Raw genomic sequence first — 23361 nt, forward strand, 5'->3', positions numbered from 1 at the left:
TTCCTTCCCCCGCCCCCATTTCGAGACTTCTGAAGACCTGACACCCTGCTCCCATATTTTCTCTAACTTAGGGACAAAAATACTGAAAAGGACATAGCAAGGATGTCTTAGGGCATACCAACATGCCATCCAATTATAGGACCATGGACAGTTGGCTCATAAAACACTCATTGTGTGGCCAGAAGACGCTGTGTCTGCAGAGGAAACCAGTCAGAAGCCAGCTTGCTGGGTACAAATCCCTGTTCCATTGCTATGAGCCTCACGATATTAGCAAGGCCCTGAGTCTCCCTGGACATCAGCGACCCCATAGTCTTGTGATTCAGTCCACACGTGTTAATCACTTAGAAGGTGGCCGATACATAATTAATTCTCAATGGGTACAAGCCATTTTGATGACGATGATGATGTGACTTTTAGCAAGTCATTTCCCCCTTGTTTCTTTTTACTCTGGTAGAATGATGGAACAGGGCTAGGTGAGTTCCAAAATCCCCTTCAACTTGAAAATCAAAAGCAAATGAATCCAGCCCCCAATTCCAAACTGTCCATTTTTCCCCCCAGAAGCGTCTGAAGCAAGTCTTACTAAAAGCACAAACTACCATTTTGTACATCTGTCTGAGAAAGAAATGAGTTATTCCAGCACAACGGACTTCCTGGTGGACCGGTGCTGGGCTCTTCAAGTACTCAAAGCCATCCTGTAAAAAGCTCTCCTTAGAGCCTTATTCAAGCTCAAGGTCAAGATGATTTGTCAGCAGTGAGTAGGCTCTACTTTCTTCCCCTTTCGCTAAGTTAGGTGACCCTGACCACTTCTGCTCACAGAATAAAGACCAAGAGCCTTAGCCTGGTATGGAAAGGCCCCACTGTCTTGTCTCAACCTCCCTTTTAAGCTCCACCGGGAGGAAAGTGCTCTGGGATAGAAGTCGTTAGTAAGGCCCAGCACCTTCAGCTGTGTGACCCTGGGCAAGCTCATTTACTCCGGGGGGAGGGGGAACACACACACCACTCAGCTGGCTAGGGTTTCTGGGTTTTGTTTTTGCTTCATGACCCAATGGGATGAGGGGACTGCGTGTGTTTAGGCTTGGTTTGGGGGTTCTGTTTGTTGGACACACCAAAGTTCTATGCAAATACAAGCCAGTAATAGCTTCATGTTTGTCTGTTTGGGTTTTTTTCTTCCCTTTCTCCAATGGTCCCTTCCAGTCTGGCTATTTTGCTCACTGTGGGAGCACAGCATGGTTCATCCCAACTTGTGGTTCACTGTTATGTCCATTTACCTTCCCCAACCCGACCTGCAGCCCCAGTAAATTGTTTTCCTGCCCACAGGCTGGAACACAGTAGGTGCTCAATAAATATTTTTGCATAAAAAAATCCTTGATATGCTTAGAGCAGAATATCCCAGCATGCTTTCCTTGTGACAGCTTCCATATGATTTAACATCCCATAACAAGCCATGCACTTTGTCTAAAGTAAAAGAAATACAAGTGTGGCTTTTCTTTCTAATCCACATTTTTGGCTGGCACCGCGGTGTCCTGTCTAAGACCATTACTGATATAACACCATTAGCCCAACCTAAGCCCTTCCCAGACAACCCCACGGACTTCAGTCACTCCTCTGCCCCCAGCTGTTACGGGCTTCTCATTAGGATGTCGGATGAAAAACCAAATGCTCAATGTCCATGGTGGGAATTAGCTAATTCATTCATAAGAATTCTGAGCTCACTTCTTGTCAAGGCTAATTATCTATTCCTCTTAAGTGATACGTCCTGCTTTTATTAAAGCCATTAGTGCCTTTGAGTAAATGAAAAGGGCATCTGTTTTCTCTACTGTGGTTGACACAGACTCCGCATATCTTAGGATCACCCTGGTAATAAAAGAATATAGCTTTACCACTGGTGTGTGTGTCGGGGGGGGGGGGGTGTGTGATGTGTGTGTGAACAATGGCAATAGAAAAGAATATTTTGCAGTAAACACGAATAAAAACCCAAAGCCATTTATTCGATATAAAATGTAGAGGCGAATACCTCTAAGCTGATGGCGCCAATTGATACTGTCACATTTGTGTAGTCCTGCACCTGCCCAATAGTATATAAAGTCTCAGGGGGCACCTGGGTGGCTCAGTGGTTTAAGCCTCTGCCTTCGGTTCGGGTCATGATCTCAGGGTCCTGGGATCGAGCCCCGCATCGGGCTCTCTGCTCAGTGGGGAGTCTGTTTCTCCTTCTCTCTCTGCCTGCCTCTCTGCCTACTTGTGACCTCTCTCTCTGTCAAATAAATAAATAAAATATTAAAAAAAAGTCTCAGTGTGTTTTCCCAACTATTAGAGTTACACAGGGCATACTCTATGTCCCTATCTGATAAATGAGCAATTTGAGTCCAGAGCTGTGAAGTCAGAGGAGGAAAGAGAGCTGCACTAACCAGCCGGATTGAGGATGTGGTCTCATGACTAGGAAGTGACAGAAATGAGTATAAAACCAGACCCCCAACTCCGACTCCCAGCCAGTGTGTCTTTCACCAGACCTTGACCCTTCCCTTATTAATGATGTATTTCTATTACACGTGTTATGGGACAGAAGGGTCTTGCATACTTTTTTTCTCTTCGCTGTCACTCATTCATTCACGTATCATTCAGCCAACACTTACTGAGAGCCTTTCACCTGTCGGTCCCTGGGGGTGCACTAAGAGACAAGATCAAGTCCCTGACCTCACGGAGCTTATGCAGTCTGACGGAGGCGCTGGAGAGCAGACAAATAGTCCCAGATACAAATGTACCATCAGAAGCCATGGTAAGTGCTATGGAGGAGAATAATTGGATGAGATGAGAGACCGTAGCAGGGAAATCTAATTTAAATTGAAAGGTCAGGGAGAATTCTTTGAGGAAATGACAGTTATACTGGGATCTAAAGAAAGAATAAGATACAGTTGGGGGAGAAGGAAGCGGCGGGGGCTAGCGTGGACCGGGCAGAGGGAACGGCGGGTCTAAGAGCACGGAGGAGGGAACGAGCAGTGCATTCCAGAAGCTGGGGAATATGATGTTCAGGTCTTCCCCCATAGATGACCTGGCTTCCAAGACGTCCACAGTGCCACTGTCTCACCCCTAGTTCTGTGTCCGACAGGCCATGTCAGCTGTGTTCTGCTGGAAACTCCCTTCCTGGCTTTGTCTCCCCTTCACATGCCGGGCAGATTCAGATATTCACATGCCGGGCAGATTCAGATACCTCCCTCTTTCCCAGGGCTGCCACCCCACTAGTCCATCTTTGTGTGTGTGTTCCTTCTGCTCCTCTGCTCAGAAGAGCCTTCCCCTCTTCCCGTTCTCTGTCCAAATACCCCCATTCCCCAAGACGCTCTCATGGGCACTTGTCGATGGCCCTCCGTTGGAACCACTCCCTCCTGGATTCCCGCAGCCTGTAGCTGGGACCATTCTCGTGTCGCTCATCACGTTCCTTCTTCTATGATTCTCCTGAACGCATCTGAAAAGCCCTCTCCCTAGGCAGGAACACCTAAATAACTGGCAACTGGGTCTGAGTCACTTTGCAGCCCCGGCAGCGTTTACGACAGTGTCTAACACATCATAGAAACCCAGTAACTGCAAGATGCGTGAATGAACAGACATTTGTGGATTAAGCTAGCCTCTCCTCATGTCAGCCCCCAGGTACCAGACTCACGGAGGTGAGTGTTCCTAGGTGCCAACAGTTTTTACAATCCCATTTTCATTTTCATGGGATCCTTCTCATGGAGTCATACACTCCTGTGTGGACAGGCTTGATACGGGCATTGGGACAGTACATACGTCTTGGGGATTGAGAGCCTCCGAGGACAGAAATGAGGTGCCTGATTCGGAAAGAGTGATTAGCTTTAAATGAAGACTGTCTCAGCCATCCCCCAAACTTGGGCCACTTCCATAAGGCCTAGGGAATGGATGCTAAGAGGACAACTATGAACCAGACAGGCTCTATTCCGGATCTCACAGACCTGTAAGCTACAAGTTTAAGGGTAACTTTCAACTGCCCTTAACTCCAAACTACAAAATGTTGTCATAACATGTTCAAGGTGGAAAGAACAGTTACGTCGATGCCTCCATTTCTCAGTTCCCGAATGACGGTCATAAAACACTGCCTGTCATAAACAACTCGATCACAGCTGCAAAGTATATTGGGGCTCTCAGGATAGAGAGCAACTGTGATCACACAGAGCTGCAACCAGAGGGAAACATCTGGTCTCTTCTAGAGAGAGGCCAGCACTTCAAATATGGGATACTCTAATCCAGACGAGGGTCCAGATCCAAGGGTTCACAGCCACGGAGGTGGATGTCAGCACCAGACCTCGGGAAGGCCTGCTCAAGTCCCGTTGAGGGAAGACGACATCCTGGAGTAGAGCCCAGCCCCCAAGACCATGTCCCTGGTACTTACATTCTGCTGAACAGACATGCATCGGGCTGGCTAGGAGCTGCACAATTTCAAGGTGTAGATTTAGAGGCTGCGACCCAAACACGCACACACAGGCCAAGTGATCTATTTTCAGACCAGATCCCTCTTGGGGAAGAGGCTCTAAATATACCCTCCAGTGACCTCGGGTGGCAGGTTATCATTGCTGGCGGCTGGGCGGGGTGGGACAGGCAGGGACGCCAGGAAACTCACCAGGACCCCCAGCGCAGCGCAAAGGCCCCACCATTTGGAGGGCTAAATTTACATAAGGGCAAGTGTCCGTTATAGTGGACAGGGTTTGCGTGTACGAGCGCCTGGCCATGGGCTCCGTAGGGCAACAAAACCTCTATCTTGTCTACTCGGAAGAGCCGCTGAGGGTGTAGATGCCACAAAGGAGGACGGAGGCAAAACTGACCCCGTTCTGTTCTCAGGGATTCACATCAGAGGAAGGTCCCGCACTTATATAAGCAACAGTAATGAAATTTCCCCTGTGCATAACACCTGCCCGTCTACAGCATGCTTTTATAGCTTATTTATAAGCAGGTATGAAATATTATTAAAAGCAAACTCAAGGGGGCTGCAGCAGGAAGGGATGTTGGATATTAGGACATGAGAATTTATCTCGCTGTCACGATTTTCTCTGTAACGGGGAAGGCCTTTTGAATTAGTGTGCAGCCAAGACATAGTTCTCTTACTGCCAAAAGCCAAACCCTGTATAACTAACTCTATTTCCAGGCAGCTAATCTCAAAAGGCCAGAAAGCATTTAGTTCCAGAGGCACTGAGCGAGAGCTGCATTGACCGCCAGCATTCGGGTACCTGCCGAAGAGCAAAAATGGTGAGAAATGGCTACAGGCAGATGGAGAGTTGATCGGGGGCAGAGGTGGGGCACAAGGAAGGTCTTAAAGTCCGTGTTTCACAACGTCAGAGAGAGTTTGAGAGATCTCGGTACTTAATACATTCGAGCAACCTCGGAAGCAATTCTAGGCCCAGTTTAGCTGGTACCAACCATGGGACAACAAAGAGAGTGAGTGGAGGAAGTCAGGATCAGAGACATTTACCCCCGCAGTGGGGTTGCTCAGAGGTCCATACCATTTGCATGAAATTCAACCGGGAGGCTTGTTAAACCCAGAGACTTCTGGGGCCTGCTTCTGATTCAGCGTCTCTGGAGCTAGAGAGGGCCTCGGCATGAGGGTCTTTAACAAGCTCCCCAGGTAATTCCCATAGGCAGTGACATTTAAGAATCAGAGCTTTATGGAATGGTATCTAGAGAAGGCCAGATCTGACCCGGGTATGCACGCCACATTGCCAGGTTCGAGATTACGCACTGGCGCCTCCTGGTTACTCCGTAAAGCCAACATTAATGTTGTGACATTAATGTCACAGGCCGAGCTCCTGAAGTCACGGTTAGTGCAAGCAGTGGAGTCAAGCTTAGGAAATTCTTTTGACTCTAAATGCTGTGTTCTCTCTACCACCCTTCACCTTGAAGATGCAGTCCTGGAACTGTCCAAACCTCTGTCCCCAGCAAGCAGGAGGCCGAGGCTCTGGTCAGAGGAAGGTTCTGGAAAATGGGTTGAGGTCGGGGGTGAGGGAGGAGTGAGATAGGAGAGAGGTGGTGTTTGCCTGTGGTTACAGTTTTGGAAGGGCTTAGTTGCGAGAAAGGAGGCCCAAGAGATGAGAAATAGCTCAAAGCATTCAGGATCCAGAGGGCTGGCTGGAGAGAACAGGCTGGCAAAAGAAGCCCCAGAGGATGGCCAGTTAGAGCTGGGGCTGCAGGGGCTGAAGGACAGTGGGGGAGGGGCAGATCTAGAAGCAGTTCCCCTGGTGCAATGGCCCGGAGGGGAGAGGAAGGCTTTTCTGGCTGCCTGTGACGTCACCCTGGGCAGCTGTTCCCATGAAGCGTTATTTCTGGAATTGCCCAAACATCAGTGACTCTTAAGGGGGAATTTCAGACACATCAGCAGGCTGGGCACAGATATTTAAGGACTGGAGCCTTTGTGCCGCCTAATCAAAGCCTCCGTCTGAGGCTGATGCCGCCCCCTCCCCCCTTGGCCCCACGTGGATGCACCTGGTCTAGATCCTTCACGGGCTTGAGCCAGCCAAGACTGGAAGGGCTCTGAAATCAAAGGTAGAAAAGGCAGGGGTGGCGGAGAGGACATCGTGGCGGATGGAAACAGTTCCCGAGGACTTCAGACCACCAAAAGCTAAAAGCAGGGGTGCCTGGGTGGCTCAGTGGGTTAAAGCCTCTGCCTTCGGCTCAGGTCATGATCCCAGGGTCCTGGGATCGAGCCCCGCATCGGGCTCTCTGCTCAGCAGGGAGCTTGCTTTCCTCTCTCCCTCTCTCTCTGCCTACTTGTGATCTCTCTCTCTGCCAAATAAATAAATAAAATCTTTAACAAACAAACAAAAAAAAGCTAAAAGCAGGAAGGGAGGAAATTCAGTTAAGCTTCTCAGTAGGTCTGGAACATCCATTACTTCCCCAGCTGTTTGAGGGGCAGGGATACACCCTTTCTGTACTTCAGCGAAGGCTCGGTCATGCCAGGTAATTTAAAAAAGCAATCATGATTAGGGCTAAAAATTCATCACCCTTTTCCATTGGAAAGGAGGCAGAGGACGGAGTTAAAAGTGCCATTTACGGATCAGTTTGCCCCTGGCAGCCCAGGAGGACGGTGGGAGGGAGGTGAAAGGGCACCTCCCGCCCTCCCTCCCCATCCATCCTGCGTGCTCCGGACAGATTAATCCTCCTAATGCATGGCTCTGATGGGACTCCCCAGACTGGATACTCCTCACAGCAGCCCTCTGCCCACGGAGCTATCTACCCTGGGTCCCCTTCCACTTTTCCAAACCTTCAGCCCTCCCCTTGACTGAGCACACGCTAGTCTCCAGAAAATAGCGGGCTCTTCCCCAAACACACTGGACACACTCCTCCTCCTTTGTTCTCTGCTTTTGCTCAAGTTGCTTTATCCTTCTGCAACACCATCCGCCCCACTATTTGTCCCCATTAGCTGAGTCCTAGCTGGTCCTTCTCTGGACCTACATGCCACCTCTCTCTGATCCTTCCAGCTAAGTCTCTCTTTCTCTTTCTTTCTCTCTCTCTCTCTCCTCCCCCTCCCCCACTGATCTGTGTGGCTATCTGTATCTCCCACCGCCCACCTCCCAGTGTTGAGGACCTCCCTGTTATGACCCACAACTAGCTTAGCCTTGGGACCTCTGGGTTTTCTCAACATGAAGCACGTCCACAGACGAATATCACTGAACTTCCTGCTACTAAAACCCATCCTTCATGCCCTTTGAAACTCATGCTCTTTTCTCAATGTCCATTGAGGGCTTGGCCTAATTGTGATGAGGCAGGGACCTCAGTTTCCTCGGGGGTGGGGGGCAGTGAGACCTATCATCCCACCTCTGTGGATCCAAGACTTTTCCTTAGGAAGCTTTCCATGCCACACGCCGCCATACCTGCCCCCTCCATGCTCTGGTTCTACCTCCTCTTTCCCTTGCCAGCACACATCCCAGTTACAATGAAACGGCCGTGTAACTCTTTGCTTAACACCTGTCTCCTTCCATAGACAGAAAGCTCCATGAGAGCAAGGCCCATATCTCTTTGATTCATCATTGAATCCTGGGTCATGGCTGGTAGACAACCAATCGTTGGTGAAGAGATGACTCGCTTTTATCACACTGTGCTAGATGATAGCTTTGCGGGTAGCGTGTGTTTCATCCATCCCGCACTGCCCAAGAATACCGGTGATACAGGACATCCTTTGTGCTCCCCAACACTCCCATCGTGCCATCCATCATTCCTAGCTCCTGCTAGGAGCTCAAAAGAAAAAAAAGGTGGGGGGGGGGGGGACAAAAAGAAGCTGTTGAAGCTAATCCTTACTGGGAAAACAGTCTCCAAAGCCAGTGATGGTGAGTCAGTAACATCACATTCGATTCAGAAGCGGACACATTTAGTCTAATAAATCAACAAATGGTTCTTGAGCTCCCAAAAGGCATAGAATGTTTCGTCTGTCTCTCTGTGTGCCTGTCTATCCATCTGTCGATGGCAAGAGGGGTGGCTGTAGCTTTGCCATTGGCGCTGAGTGTCTGTATGACCTTGAACAGTCAGATTCCCTGAACGTCAGCTCCCAGTTCCTTCAGCCTTTAAAATGAGCACAAAATTCTTAGTCCACAGGGACACTGTGAGGATTGAAGGCAGGGATGTATTTGAAAGCCTTTTGTAAAATGTAAAGTGTGATAACATGTATAATTATTACAAGTGCGTGATGAAAAGAAAAGGAGACAGGACTGTGAGTCCCAGTCACCCAGGAAGCAGTGAGGCGCGATCCATGAGTGGGGTGTGAGGTCCAAGCTCTCTGAGCCTGTCTGTCCTGACCCCCTGACAAGTGCCTAAGCCTCCCAAGACACAGGTTCATCATCTTGTCAACTGGGCTCCGAAGCGCCTGGCATCCTGAGAGGAGCGGGCTTACTAATAAAGAGATTGTCTTAATAACGTGAAGTACCAGGTGCCATGGTAACGGGCATTACATGATCTGGAGAAGAGGAGCAGCTTTTGATAAGAATAGGGAGCCTGCAGATGGGGAGAGGGGGGTGGGGACGCACACGGGATGGGGGTGGAGGAAATGCAAACACGGATAGACGCCGAGTAAGCACCAAAGGGAACGAGCGAACAGTACTGGGGATGCCTGCCTCCCCGGCCAGCCTCTCCTGCCTGCGCCCTGCTGGCTGGCGTGTATCCTGAGTATCTCCAGATTTTCTGCGACTCTTGCAGTGGACGATGCCCCCTGGCTACTTAACCTGCTAGCCCCCAGTGTTTTTTAAAGCTAAAATCACGTGCAAAAATTTGGGCAAAAGCAGGCCGTGAATTTACCAAAAAACTAGAAACATGGGTTTTATGCGTACTCACCGATGAACGACTTCAAGGAGAACCCTTGTAACTCGGTTTGGCATGGCCTCTTGCTCGACGACTTTCTCCACGAGTCCTGCCGATGTGGAGAACCAGGGTCTGCACACCGCGACTGGAAGGTCAATGCCAACATGGATTTCCATACCATCAAACTTCGTTACTCTATTAAAATATCGTCTGTCCCTCTGAGGACACGCCACACAGCCCAGGAGGCTGCCAGGGCAAGGAAAGCTCAGTAGATGCAGGAAGAAAGGGGATTCACGCATCACGAGTTCTTGTGTGCCCCAGATGCTAGATTGGGTGGCTTATCCGCATTGCCTTCTGCCACGGAGTCTTACTATCTTTGGTTTTGGGTGCAGCTGACCCCCGGCCAGCTGTGAGATCCTTGGCTTTTTTTTTTTTTAAAGACAAGAACATCTGTTCACAGACATTTTTACAACCCTGTTATGAAAAGAGTTTCCACTTCCAACGGTCTCTAAGTGTCTCCTCCTTAACCTTCATTTCCTTTTTCTTCTCTCCTGCTGGTTCATCCGTTGTAAGGGAGGTCCTGAGATGATCATCACGGTGAAGAGAGCCTGTTTCCTTCTGGGCTTTAGCTCATCCTTTGGCTCGGACTCCTTCCATAAAATAGTAGTTGCCTCAAGGGCAAATTGAATGGCTATTTTTGGGTTTATTGACTACGTAGATGTTTCTACCATTGCCAGGATGAGACGAGATGGGTCTGAGGAAGAGGAGGGTTTATATTTGGAACCGAGAGGGTTCCCTTCTACCAGGATATGGGGTCCTCTGGAAAGTCATAGCATGAGTGGCTAAGAATATTCTTTTTCTGGGGATTTTTAAGGAAAACTAGACACTTCTCTTCCTCTGTTCGTGTAAGATCAATGTTATTGCCTGCAGGAAAAAGGAGGGACTGTCCAATTTCCTTTAAATATTTTATGTGAACTCAAAGGAGCCTTGGACTTTTTTTTTTTTTTTTTTTTTTTAGCCTTGGACTTTTTCAAAAATATTCTTTAGACCGGAATATGGCAAAATTCAAAGAGCGATTGACTCTAGGTCATGGAATTTTGAGGTGATTTTTATTTTCTTCTGCAAAACTCTCAGTATTTTATGAGTTCCCTATTACCTTTTCCTATTACCAATAACATTTACAATGAGAAAGATAATTAAAATATTTTTAAAATTTTAACAAAATATTCTTTATTCCTCTGGACTTGTTGTTTTCTGCCATTGGTGCGTCGGTGGTCACAGTCTCTTCCCTTCATGCATTTTATTTCATAAGGCACAAAGTTGAGGAACAGCAAATCAAACAAACAAAAAATCCTGGAATCCTCACCTCCCTGGAAAAGCCGTAAGGTTGGAGCCAAAAACGAAGGTTTTATGAGCATCACCTTGGCGCAGCCGCTCAGGGGCCCAACCTCATCCCATGAATGAATCAGTCTCTTCAGCTGTCTTTCCCCTCCCCTCTCCACTTCCTCCCACCCATGAGCATTTAATTACCATCTGCTTTTCGTGTCCCTCGAAAGTCACTGAAAAGATGAGCTCTCAAGATCCTTGGACCATGAGAGCCCATCTTGCTCTTCTATCCTGCTGATTTTCCATATGCCTTCCTGGAGCACTGCGTGCGTCCTGTGAAATCGGAAGACCTGGGTTCAAATCCTGCCCCGGCCACTGATAGCCCATTAGGAAATACATTTACCTTCTCTGGGCTTTCATGCTCTCATCTGTGAAATGTGAACGACGGTTGGGAATATGAGAGGTTTGTGAAAAGATGAGAAAACGCGTGAAAACACAGGGCATAGCAGGTCCTCGCTAAACGTAAGAAAGCATCTGTTCTTACCTCGAGAGGACTGTTCAAGCCTGGGGTCTATCAGCAGGCCCACGGGAGCCTTCTGCTCCTTCTCAGGCACCTACCTTCAGCAGTTTAGCCCCGAGAGGTCAGGCTGACGGTGGCAACTTCCACAAGTCACAGCTGTTGACAGACGGTCTGTGATTAGCTGGACCCGAGATGGGACTCAGCAACAGCACAGTAGGCCAGGTGCCGGGCCACCTCTCCCCGCCATGGAGCATTAGAGCCGTCCCCCCTCTAAGGCTTCGTATACTCTAGGAAATTCAATAAGCGGGTTTGATCATTTCCCATATTCCAGCCACTGTGCTAGCCTAGGGGACAGAAAGAAGTATAGGAAATGGCTCCCGCCCTTCTCAAGTCATAATCTTTAGCCGTTGCTCCTCTCTTCCCCTTCCCGAAGGTGCTGTCTGAGCAGCCTCCCCCCAACCCCCGCTGCCATCAGTCTGCTCACCTTCCACTTGCTTCTCTGTCCACATAGTCTGCCTCCACGGCCACCGTTCTGATGAGACCACTCTTTCCAAGGTCACCAAAAACCTCTTTGTTTCAGATTTGAATTAATATGCTTTAGCTACTGTTTCTTCGACAATGGGACAGCAGTCCGCACCACCGACTGTTCCCTTCTCTCCTCAAGCATGATCCTTTGGCCTCCTGGGCACGATCCTCTCCAGACGCAAAGATTCACAGGCTCTCCAGACCTCTATGCTTGGAGGTCTCACAACCATCTCACACCGGCCATAATCCGACTAAACTCGGGCTCTGCAAATCTGCTTTTCTTCCAGGGTCTTCCACCCCAGATGGCCTCTCTAGCACCATGTTGCTCAAGCCAGAAATGTAAGTCATCCATGACACGACTTTCCGTGCTCCTTTTACTTCATCCCCCACCCAACTCTGTCAGTTCTTCTCTTTATCTTTACTTTTTTTTTTTTTTAGATTATTTATTTAACAGAGAAACAGCAAGAGAGGAACACAGCAGGGGAAGTGGGAGAGGGAGAAGCAGGCTCCCCACAGAGCGGGGAGCCCAATGTGGAACTCGAACCCAGGACTCTGGGATCATGACCTCAGCCGAAGGCAGATGCTTAACAACTGAGCCGCCCAGGTGCCCCCTTCTCTTCACCTTTAATGTACCAAGCTCAGTCTCCATCTTTTTCAGCCTGGACTACTACAAAAACCTCCTTTTCCCTCCACTTCCACTGTTAGCCTCTCCATCCCATTCCATTAGCCACACAATAGCCAGATTTTTTTTAAATGTGGATTTGATTATATTACTCCTGTGATTAAAATCCTTTAATGACATATAATTGAACTGAAAAGTAACTTCCTTTACCACAACTTGATCTTTAAGGTCCCATGACCTGGCCCCTGGCTACTTCTTTACACTAAACTCATATCTTCTTTGACCTCTGTCACTGTGTCAAAGCTGCCCAGCTGTCCTTCCAATGCCTACACCATGCCACACCCTTTCTGCCCCAGGGTCTTTAAACATGCTATCCTTGCTGCTTGAAAGGCTCTTACGCCAAATCTCTCAGGCAACTCCAACCCATCTTCCTGGACCCAGTATAAACGTCACCTCATCAGCAAATCCTTTCCTAAAACTCCAACCCAAATTAAATCCCCCCACTATACTAGTTCATAAACCCCGCTATTTCTCACCAAATCTTATCAAAATTTTACATTTATTTATCCCATTATATATATGATATTGGTATCTCTAAGACTTTAGCTAGCATGAGTGCAGACATTTTGTCTATGACCTTAATTGTCTTCCACTGAGGAGAGAGACCTGGTAAACTAACAGGCCTCCACATCCACAAAGGAAATTCATGCTGGCTTCAGAGATTAATAAACTTTCTTCTTCATTCAAAAAAATAGGAGTGGAATTCCAAAGACCACTAGGGATTTGAGAAAAATTAGCATCGCAGAAGAATCTAGATGAAGAAATAAAATAGGAGCGCCTGGGTGGCTCAGTGGGTTAAAGCCTCTGCCTTCGGCTCGGGTCATGATCTCAGGGTCCTGGGATCGAGCCCCGCATTGGGCTCTCTGCTCAGCGGGAAGCCTGCTTCTTCCCTCTCTCTCTGCCTGCCTCTCTGCCTACTTGTGATATCTCTATCAAATAAATAAAATATTTTAAAAAAAGAAATAAAATACCCCAGAGAAAACAAAACAGAAGAGACTTTTTAAATAATTCTAATTCCCGTGTTCAGAAAGATTCAGGGAGATAGTACATGCATAAAACAAAAAAAGTTACTGTAAAAATAAAACATCCAGACAGCAAGAGATTGGAAATGACAAACACAGCAGCTAAAGAGAAAAGGTCAATAGAACCACTGGAGGACAAATTCAGAAAGACCTCCAGCCCATGTAGGTCAGAAGGACAAAGAGGTGGAAAATTTCAGAGAAAAAGTTGAGACTTAAAGGATCCACTCAGTAAGTGGACCGTCCTTTTAATGAGCACTCCCAAAAGTGAGAACAGAGAAAATGATAAGACAAAGAAAGGAGGACAGTGCCTGGAGCTTACAAAAAACACAGATCAGGTCCTCCACTCAAGTATGTCCCAGTAAGAGCTTAGAAACGCCAAAGATACATAAAAACCTAAATATTTAGAAAAACAAAGCTGGTTATCTGGAAAGCAACATGTATCAGACTGTATGCAAAAGATCAGACATTTGACATCCACGGCAACCTTTTAATAGTGATTATTTGAAAGCATATTCTGGGTGTCTCAGTCCGTTGAGTGTCTGCCTTTGGCTCAGGTCATGATCCTGGGGTCCTGAGATCATGCCCCCACCCCCATCAGGCTCCCTGCTTAGCAGGGAGCCTGCTTCTCCCTCTCCCTCTGCCTGTAGCTCCCCCTGCTTGTGCACACTCCCTCTCTCTGTCTCTCTCTGTCAAATAAATAAATATCTTGTTAAAAATTAAAAAAAAAAAAAGGAAAGAAAGAAAGCATACTCTAGCCAAACAAAGAGAAATCTGAGAGTTAAGCATGGGGCTCAGAGAGAGTAAAAGTAACCTGGAAGTGAAATGAATTGAAATCCCATTGTGACAGTTCTCTAGGGGACCTAGAAAACAAGCAAGCACATTAGGAAAGGAGGACAGACCCCTTTGAGAAGAGTGTCTTCAAGAGTCCTGGGCCCTCCCTCAAAATTCATGGCTCTGAAAGTAGTTACTATCAATACTTACAGGAAAAAATGCTCACAGGATCACTGGCAAGTAGTAATTCTGGAAAGGGAGCTGAGAAGTTCTTTCACAGAAACAGAACACAGCTAAGGAGAGTGTGGATTTTGGAGTCAGGCCACCTGGGTTCAAGCCTTGCCTCTGCGACTCACCACATTGAGAAATTGCTTAGTCTTGCTAAATCTCAGCCCCTTGTGTCTGAAATTGCAATGATGGTTAGCCCTAGCTCATGGGGTTGTTTTGGAGATGGACTAAGGTAATGTACACACAGTGCTTAGAATGTTGTTCTTAGCACCTCATACATGCTCCGTAAAATGATACCCATCATTGTTTTATGGAGGCCGATTTTCCCCCCTGTTTTACGAGGTGCAGAGGAACTAAGTGGTATGTGCAAACAAGAACACGAAGCCCAGATCCAGTTCCTTCTCCAGGAGGCCACGTGGAATTTCATGCTGCTTCTGTGATTCGGGAAACCTGGAACAGCTTTGGCTGCTTCCTGGATGTCCCCACCCATGCATGCTAGGAGTGTTCATAACGTTCGTGTTTCAGCTGTGCTTCAGCTCAGGTCCAGTGCTGAAAAAAAATGATTTTTTAAAAATCAGGGAAATTTCCTGTAACAAGAAATCGGAATGAGAAGCAGGATGATCTAAAAAGAATAGCATTGGGGCACCTGGGGGACTCAGGTGGTTAAGCCTCTGCCTTCAGTTCAGGTCATGATCTCAGCATCCTGGGATCGAGCCCCACATCGGGCTCTCTGCTCAGTGGGGAGCCTGGTTCCCCCTCTCCCTCTGCCTGCCACTCTGCCCACTTGTGCTCTCGCTCTATGTCAAATAAATAAATAAAACCTTTCAAAAAAAAAAAGAATAGCATTGTTTGTGAATGAAAAGGAAAGGTAGTTAGGAATATCAGGGAAAATGAAATCACCAAAGAGTTTTATAAAAAAAAAAAATCACAGTCTAAATATACAAAAATAAAAATGTATCACTATTCTGAGCATGGATAGAAGGTATGCAAACAGAATCCACCTGACATTGGTTCTGGGAACATCCTCCTTTGAATGGGAAAGTCTTAACAAGATAGTGTTAAAAAGATAAACTGAGGTACATTAAATTTTTTTGCTAAGAGAGAGCAAGCGCGCACACACCCATGAGTTGGGGTGGGGAACATAGAAAGAAAGGGAGAGAGAGAATCTCAAGCAGGTTCCACGCCCAGCATGGAGCCCAACACAGGACTCGATCTCACAACCCTAAGATCATAACCTGAGCCGAAATGAAGAGTTGGATGCCCAACCAACGGACCCACCCAGGGGCCGCATTAAATTTTTCAAGAGTTTATTTGAGCAGACATCGGTTGGAATCCACCAGTGGCAAGCCTAGCAGACAGGAACTAGAAGAGAGAGTTTATAGAGCAGACATATAAGCAAAACAAGGAAACTATTTCTTCTAAAGCTGAAGCAGTTTTGTCTTATTTAGGAAAGCCTAGTTGGCTACTGTCATTGGTTGCACTCAAATTTTGCTTTCTTGGATACAAGTACATTGATAGGAATTGACTCTGGTTTAGGCTTTGCTGTGCTTAGGTAGGTTACCAAGACATTATAGCTACCCCAGTCAAATGGCCTCCGTGTTTCATTCCTTCGATAAGAGAATCACATCTTTAGGGGCACCTGGGTGGCTCAGTCGATTAGGCATCTGCCTTCAGCTCAGGTCATGATCCCAGGGTCCTGGGATCAAGCCCTGCATCAGGCTCCCTGCTCAATGGGGAGTCTGCTTCTCCCTCTGCCCCTCACCTTGTTCATGCTCGCTCTCTCTCAAATAAATAAATAAAAATAAAATCTTTAAAGAGAGAGAGAACTACATCTTTCTATGGGTCTAATCACACTGCTTGGTTCTGAGGAGAATAATGACTAAATATTTATAACATAAATACTCGTTGACTTTTAATCTATAAAATCAGCATCGACACCAAACATATGAAACCTAATTATAGTTATGGAACAGAGTGTAAATATTTCAAATGAGCAATGGAAAAGCAAGAGAACAGATGATAGACATCCAAACGTGCAGGGAGGTGAATTCTTCATTTTGCAGGGCAAATGCAGAAAGTACTATCTTAAGTTGAGATGTCAAGAAAGATCATCTTTTGGAAATACAAATTTAAATATATTGTTTAAAATTACGCGGGGAAGAACAATAAAAACAGCAAAATTAGAAGGAGGGTTACAGTTACTGCAAAGGAGTTACATCCTTCCTCTCTTACAGTGAGAAATCAATAAACCCTGTTTAAAATTGAAAAACCAGGGGCGCCTGGGTAGCTCAGTGGGTTAAGCCTCTGCCTTCGGCTCAGGTCATGAGCTCAGGGTCCTAGGATCAAGCCCCACATCGGGCTCTCTGCTCAGCGGGGAGTCTGCTTCCCACTCTATCTCTCTGCCTACTTGTGATCTCTCTGTCAAATAAATAAGTAAAATCTTAAAAAATAAATAAATAAAATTGAAAAACCAGGAGCGAGGCATTAAAGCATTTAGATGGTTCAAGTTTGGAAATCCCCTCCAGAAGAACTAGAGACTAGACACAGGTGAGGGAAGGGAAGGGACATCTCTACATTTCATTTGCTCTTGTCCTTTACTAGGACAATAAATAAATAAATAAATAAATCGAGGATTTCTTATTCTGTGCCTATATTACTTCAATTAATTGGTGAGGAAGAGCACGCAAAGCTACTAAACAGAACTTCCGGGAGAAGGGGGTCCCCCACAGAGCTCTGAGGGGAGACATGTCAGAACCGAGTGGTCTTACGCATAACCAGTGACCTCTAGAGCCCTTCCAGAGTCCTCCCGACGGGAGCACGGCCCGGGCGTGTGCTTCCTACATCTGAAATACACACGTCCTGCAAATCTGAGCTGCTGGCTGGCATTACAGGAGAAGAAGACCTAAGGAGTTTCACTGGCCACAGGGAAAGAGAGACCCGCTGCCAAAAGGGACCATAAGCTAGAGATTCTAAAGCAATGGTGGGCTGGGTGGAGGCCATGGCGTGGGGGTGAACACAGGCTCTGGAACAAACGGCTTTATGTGGACTGACACTAACTAGCTATGCGACTTCAGACAAGTGATCAAAATAATTAGACCCGTTCCCTGGAGTTTTGCGGGGCTCAAGTGAGCTCATTTGCATTAAGATGAGCATTCGCTGTTCTTATTATAAAGACGTGCAGATTCAAGCCTCTGGGAGAACCTCATGCCAGTGAGGAATGTGTTTGGAGATTCTGCTAGGTGATGCTGCCCTGTAGTGTTTCCCTTTCCTAGAGAAACAACTGCATTTTAGCCCTGGGATAGAGAATTACAATTTGGGGAACAAGAAACTATCAAGACTAACGGTACTAATAAAAGTTAACATTTATCTGGGGGCGCCTGTGGCTCAGCGGGTTAAATGTCAAACTCCTAGTTTCAGCTCAGGTCTAGATCCCAGGGTTGTGAGTTCAAGCACTGCACTGGGCTCCATGCAAAGAGACTACTGAGGAAAGAAAGAAAGAAAGAAAGAAAGACAGACAGACAGACAGACAGATAGACAGACAGAAAGAAAGAAAGAAATTAACATGTGTCAAGCTGCACGTCTGCGGTGTACCAGGAGCTGTGCAAAGTTACACACTTGTTCTTAGCCCATCTTCAATGTGAGCTGTGGCCGACTTTATTATTTCTGTTTGTTGTTTTTTTAAAGATTTATTTATTTGTCAGAGAGAGAGCACGCACACACAAGCAGGGGGAGCAGCAGCCAGAGGGAGAGGCAGGCTCCCCGCTGATCAGGGAGCCCGATTTGGGACTTGATCCCAGGACCCTGGGATCGTGACCTGAGCCGAGGGCAGACGTTTAATGACTGAGCCACCCAGGCACCCCTATTATCTCTGTTATTTTTTAATAGTGGTAAAACATAGCAAAACTTAGCACGTCAACCATTTTTTTCTTTTTTAAAGATTTTATCTATTCATTTGAGAGAGAGAGAGAGAGCACAATAAGAGGGAAGGGCAGAGGGAGAGGAGAAGCTGACTCCCTGCTGAGCAGGGAGCTCAGGACCCTAAGATCATGACCTGAGTCGAAGGCAGACTCTCAGCTGACTGAGCAACCAGGGGCCCCAACTAGTTCACCATTTTTAAGTGCAGAGTCCAGTTGTGTTGAGACTGGCTCAAAATGGAGTTGCTTATGCTAATCCCCATGTCACCAAACCCAGTCAACTCAATTACAGTTTCTACCAGAGACGGAATTGTAAACCAGCCAATCAGGAATCCCCTGACGAGCCATGGGTAGGGGATCTGCCTTATAAAGCCCCTGCCACCACCTAAAGAGAAAGTAACCTTCTCATTACCTAGTATAACCTCCTTGTCCCTGCTCCCTTCCAACTATAAAAGTCTTTCATAGCCCTTCCTAGATGCTGGATTGGATGCGCCTGATTCCTCAATCACTAAAAAACCAAGATCTTTAAAGTCTACTTGGTTAAATTTTCACATTGTACATTCACATTGCTGTGCCACCAATCTCCAGAACTCTTTTCATCTTGCAAAACTGAAACCCTCTACCTATTAAACTACAACTCCTTCGTGATCTCTATTTTGTGGAAAAGGAAACTCAGAGGAGTTCTGATGCCAAGCCATGTGAAAATGCTGTTATCCAGTCATTTTTAACCTATGAACAAACGGCGATTTGGAATAATTCCATTTAAAAGCCCAAGCCAGTTATTAGAAGAGCCAGGTTTCAAGCCTGACTGCAAAGTCCTGGCGTAGTCCGTGGCAATAAGGCCACTCCTACAGGGACGCCTGGGGACAGCACTGAGGCCACAGAACTAAGCCATGTGGGAGAAGAGAACCTACGGGAGACACATGGAAAGTAACTTGGACTTTTTCATTCTAAATCATTCTAAATTACTCCTGCCTGCCTCGCTGCCTACTTGTGATCTCTCTCTCTGTCAAAATAAATAAAAAATCTTTAAAAAAAAAAGATTTAATCTAAATTATTCTAGGGCAGAGCTACAGGGTGAATCCAGGTTTGTGATACCTGACACCGATTCACTTTGGGGGAATCATTTTTTTAAAATACATAAACTGTGCAAACAGGGTATTTTCCGTGTCTTCTCTCCTTCAGTCTCATCTTTTCATATGACTTTATAGGTCCTTAGCCGCCGTGGATGCCGTCCTCGGAAGCTGCAAGGCTGTAGTGGGCTTTGCAGGTCAACTTCATGGGCATGAACTGCATCAGGAGGCAGGAGAGTGGGGGTGAGCTGCACACCTATCACCGTGAGGGGAGCAGTCATGCATTCCCCTAAGGGGGGGGTGGGGGGGTGTGCAGGGTACACCCGGAGCCCCGCTGTCCTCCCATGGCTCAGGCAACGGCCTCAGCAGGAACTCTACGTTCAGGGGCACATCCCCGGGAGGCACCACACCCTCCGGAAAGTCCCTTTACCCACCCGTGTGCTTGATCAGTGGGTTTCCCCCTAACCCCTTCTCACCTGCCTGACCTCACATTCTCTGTGCCCTCCCTCCCTCTCTCATCACCTCTCAATACATCTCTGCTCCCTGAACGCTTCGGCACAGACTCAGGCTTCCTCTTCTTGTTACTTTCAGAAAATTCTGTAGGTGGAAAGAGATTTAATCAGTAATAATAAGGCTTTCTATTTTTAGAGCTCCTGCCTTCTGAGCAACCCGAAGGATGTCACAGTTATAACAGAATCAGTTAAAGGGTTGAAAGGGTCTTCCAAAGGTCTTCTCAGGAAGCCCCTGGCCTAGAGGCAGAACTTTCTCAAAGCCCACCTTGGACAGGTGCTAGCCTCCTTTAGTCTGACCCTGGCGGGGGTGGGGGGGAGGCTTCACCTCAGAAATTGTCCCCACCCCCAGCCAAGAACCCTTCTTCCCATCCCCCGCCCTGGCCCCCTTTCCCCAGAATGGTTGCCAACAGACTGCAAATGTTTCCTCTCCCAGCCCTTAGTGGCTCATCCGCCAATGCCTACACCACCGATACGGTGATCTTTCTAAAACACAGCTCTGATCATACTTGGAGAGCAAGGTTAGGTGTGCGGTGTTTGGGGAAGACCATGGAGATGAGGATTAGGGACGGTGTCACAAGTTGGGACTCAGAAGATCAGAGGAGGTCCCCGGAAAGAGTGAGGGGAAGGAGACGTGTCAGGCAAAGGGTACAGCCAACGCCGAGGCTGGCAGTCAGAAGTACACGGAGGTTTGAGCAAGCGAGGCAGAGGGAGGCCTGAGTGGGGAGGGAAGCAGAGAAGAGCTGTCAGGATGGGAGCCAGGAGGCTGTCCTGCCGGCAGTGGGCTGCTGGGCGGTGGGAGTCACAGCGGGGGTCTCGGGCGGAGTTAAGTTGAAAGGTCCTGATCCAAAGAAGAGAGGAGGAGACAAGTGCCAGGGAGGGCGACATTAAGGAAAGTACATCATGGGGCTCCCAATTCCTTTAACCCCAGCCCCCGCCACACACACACTTAGCATCCCATGTTGTCCCTTCCGGAATGCAGACAATCCTCGCTGGTCACCTGTTGTCGTGTCTAAGCCTCAGGATAATCCCGAGGGTCTCAGATTTGGAGTCAAAGCCTGGTTTCAAGTCAACCACCCAAGCATTTGCGCCCGCCGTGGAGACCCACCTTTCTTTACTGCTAAAATGTAGCAGAGACAGTTCCCTTCTGATGTATGTGGAATGCTTTGGACACACGGACAGCGGCCAGTCAGTGCGATTTTCCTATAAATGTTGCTGTTTCCTATGGGATTCTCTCTCTATTGCCCCAGAGCATCCAGGAGCTCCCTGTCCCCAGACTTAAGGCAGGTGTGGGCAGGCTCCAGCTAACGGCACTGCTCCCCTCCAGTGGGTTCTCTGGCCTGAGTCGGATGAGGCTGACCCTCTCAGAGTGGCTTAACGGGGACAGTGGTGTGTGTGTGTGTGTGTGTGTGTGTGTGTGTACACATACACCTGTGTCTGTCACTTCTGCAGAGGGTAAAGGGGGGAGAGAGAGGGATCAAAAAGGCAAACGAATGCAAGACATGGAAATGAATCCGGCAAGAACAGGGTTAAAGCCGATGAGCAGCAGGAGGTCTAAGGGGAGAGGTCAGGGTCCCCCTGGTTCGGTCCTCTCTGACTCCCATGGGTGCCACGGAGAGTGGAGATGGCAGACTGCCACACCTTCTGGGCTCACAGTCCCACTCAGGCCAGGGGGGTGTCCCTCCCCTGCTGCGCTACCTCGAGGCTGGGGGCATCTAAGAGATTCTCCAGGGCTCGGGGCTGGGGCCGCGATGCCAGGGAGCGGGTCACTCCTCCAGCTTCCAGGGATCCGCGGTTTCCAGCGCTTCTGAGGATGGGCTCTGCAACCACATGTTCTTCCGTGACATCACTGTCAGTGACCTTTGGGGGCCGGCAGGGTGGGGTCCAAGGGGACGGGTACAGGCCATGATTCTTTGGTGGTCACAAAGCTCGGGATTGTGAGCTGCCCAGAGCTAGGCAGCCGCCTCAATGGGCACAATGTTCCTTGCTGGACTGGGAATGGCTTCCCTGCCCTGGGATATTGTGAGACTATAGTAGACCTGTTGTCTTTGCTCCTTTGCTGTATTAAAAAGCACATTGTTGAACACAGAGGCTGTGTCTGTGTGTGTGAGTACGTGCGTGCACACACACACACGCACACACATAAGTGTAAAGAGTCGCAGAAAATTGCATTTTGCTCTTAGAACAAATGATGATGATGTGAAGTGGAAAACTTGCAGCGCAGCCAGCAGAGAGAATTGTGTTTTTGCTTTTCAGAAGCCTCGGGAAGAAGAGGAGGAAGGAGGAGGAGGGGTAGGGGTAAGACGTCGCTGATGTTTCCAGAACACCAGATAGCGCTGGAAGAGATCAATATGCCCAATGAGTCCAAAGCTGATTACAGCAAACACAGCCAACTGCCCTGTGTTCACTTAAAGTAATAGCCTTAAACCCTCGGCGGAGATAACTCAATGACCTTATTGATTTGGGATTTCAGCCCCCTGCCCCCAACAGACAACACACATAACACTATTACAGACCCAAACATAGTATTTTGTTTGTTTGCTTCGCTTCTTTTTAAAAAACTAATGTCTTTGGCATGACCTGCTCCAGCAGCTTGGAAAATAAAGCCAAACCTGTTTTTTTACACGCACATTCATCACCCAGCAACCCCCCCGCCCCCAGTCCAAATTGAAAGATGGCCAGTAGCATCTCTCCTGGGACCTCCTCCCCGCAAAACTAAAGAGCCCCAGGTGCTGTTTCAGCCCGAACTGGCCAGCATAGAGAAATAATTGAGAAATCACATCACCTTACCGGCAACCCCTGCCCCACCCCACCCCCCGCCCCACCCCACCCATCCTGCTGTTGTCACTTCTGCATGTCACTTCTGCATGTCACTTCTGCACCCGTGCTGAAAGCACATCTCCCCTCGCAGACGGATGTCACCACGCGGTGCCTGGCTCAACCAGACCCAGCTCGGGCGGCAGAGCTTCCTGAGGGTGGACAAACACCCACTTGCGTGCCTCCCCACCACCCAAAGCTGTGTCCTCCAAAGCAGGCTTGGCAAGAGGCTTCCCAGGGAGTCAGAAGCATCACTGCATGAAGGTGTTCCCCCCGGAGACCCCCGCGAACAGCAGAGCCATTAAGCCCATCACAAGCAACTTCAACAGTTGTTGAACCGGAAAGGACCTCGGCCAGCCTCCAGACCTCTCTCCGCATTTTCTGTGTGAGGAATACGCGGCCGGTAAGACTGGGTGGCTTTCCAGCGTCACATGGCGGCCCAGGGAACGTGCTTTTGTGGGGGTGGAGGTGAGGTGAGGTTTGATCCCCGGAAGGCCTCAGGAGGCACAAAACTGTGTACCCCTCATCACCTGACCTCCCTCTCCACCAGAGTACCACCTGTGCCCACGCTGGGCCCCCTAGGCCAGCCCAGGGCACCCCGCTGGATGTCCATGGAGAAGTCCCCTCTGCCCCACCTCCTGGAAGCCCCTTGGTCCTGCGCCCGCCGGGAGAGCAGCAGCCTAGACTCTGCC

General features: G+C 48.3%; 1 protein-coding gene across 3 annotated transcripts in view; it reads right to left on the bottom strand.

Annotated features, from left to right (window-relative positions):
• The window catches only part of RXRG (retinoid X receptor gamma), a 116353-nt gene that overhangs the window by 44125 nt on the left and 48867 nt on the right, over positions 1 to 23361 (bottom strand). The window contains exon 1 of one of the 3 annotated variants that reach the window (XM_045983631.1): positions 9316 to 9516. The exons of 1 other annotated variant lie outside the window; for it this stretch is intronic. In XM_045983631.1, the coding sequence (XP_045839587.1) occupies positions 9316 to 9463 (148 nt within the window). In that variant the 5' untranslated portion in view covers positions 9464 to 9516. Of the gene's footprint in view, positions 1 to 9315; positions 9517 to 23361 lie in introns of those variants that run through there. One more of the 3 variants, XM_045983630.1, reaches the window with a different exon arrangement.

This window comes from Meles meles, chromosome 17 (assembly GCF_922984935.1).
Source record: "Meles meles chromosome 17, mMelMel3.1 paternal haplotype, whole genome shotgun sequence".
Taxonomy (NCBI): domain Eukaryota; kingdom Metazoa; phylum Chordata; class Mammalia; order Carnivora; family Mustelidae; genus Meles; species Meles meles.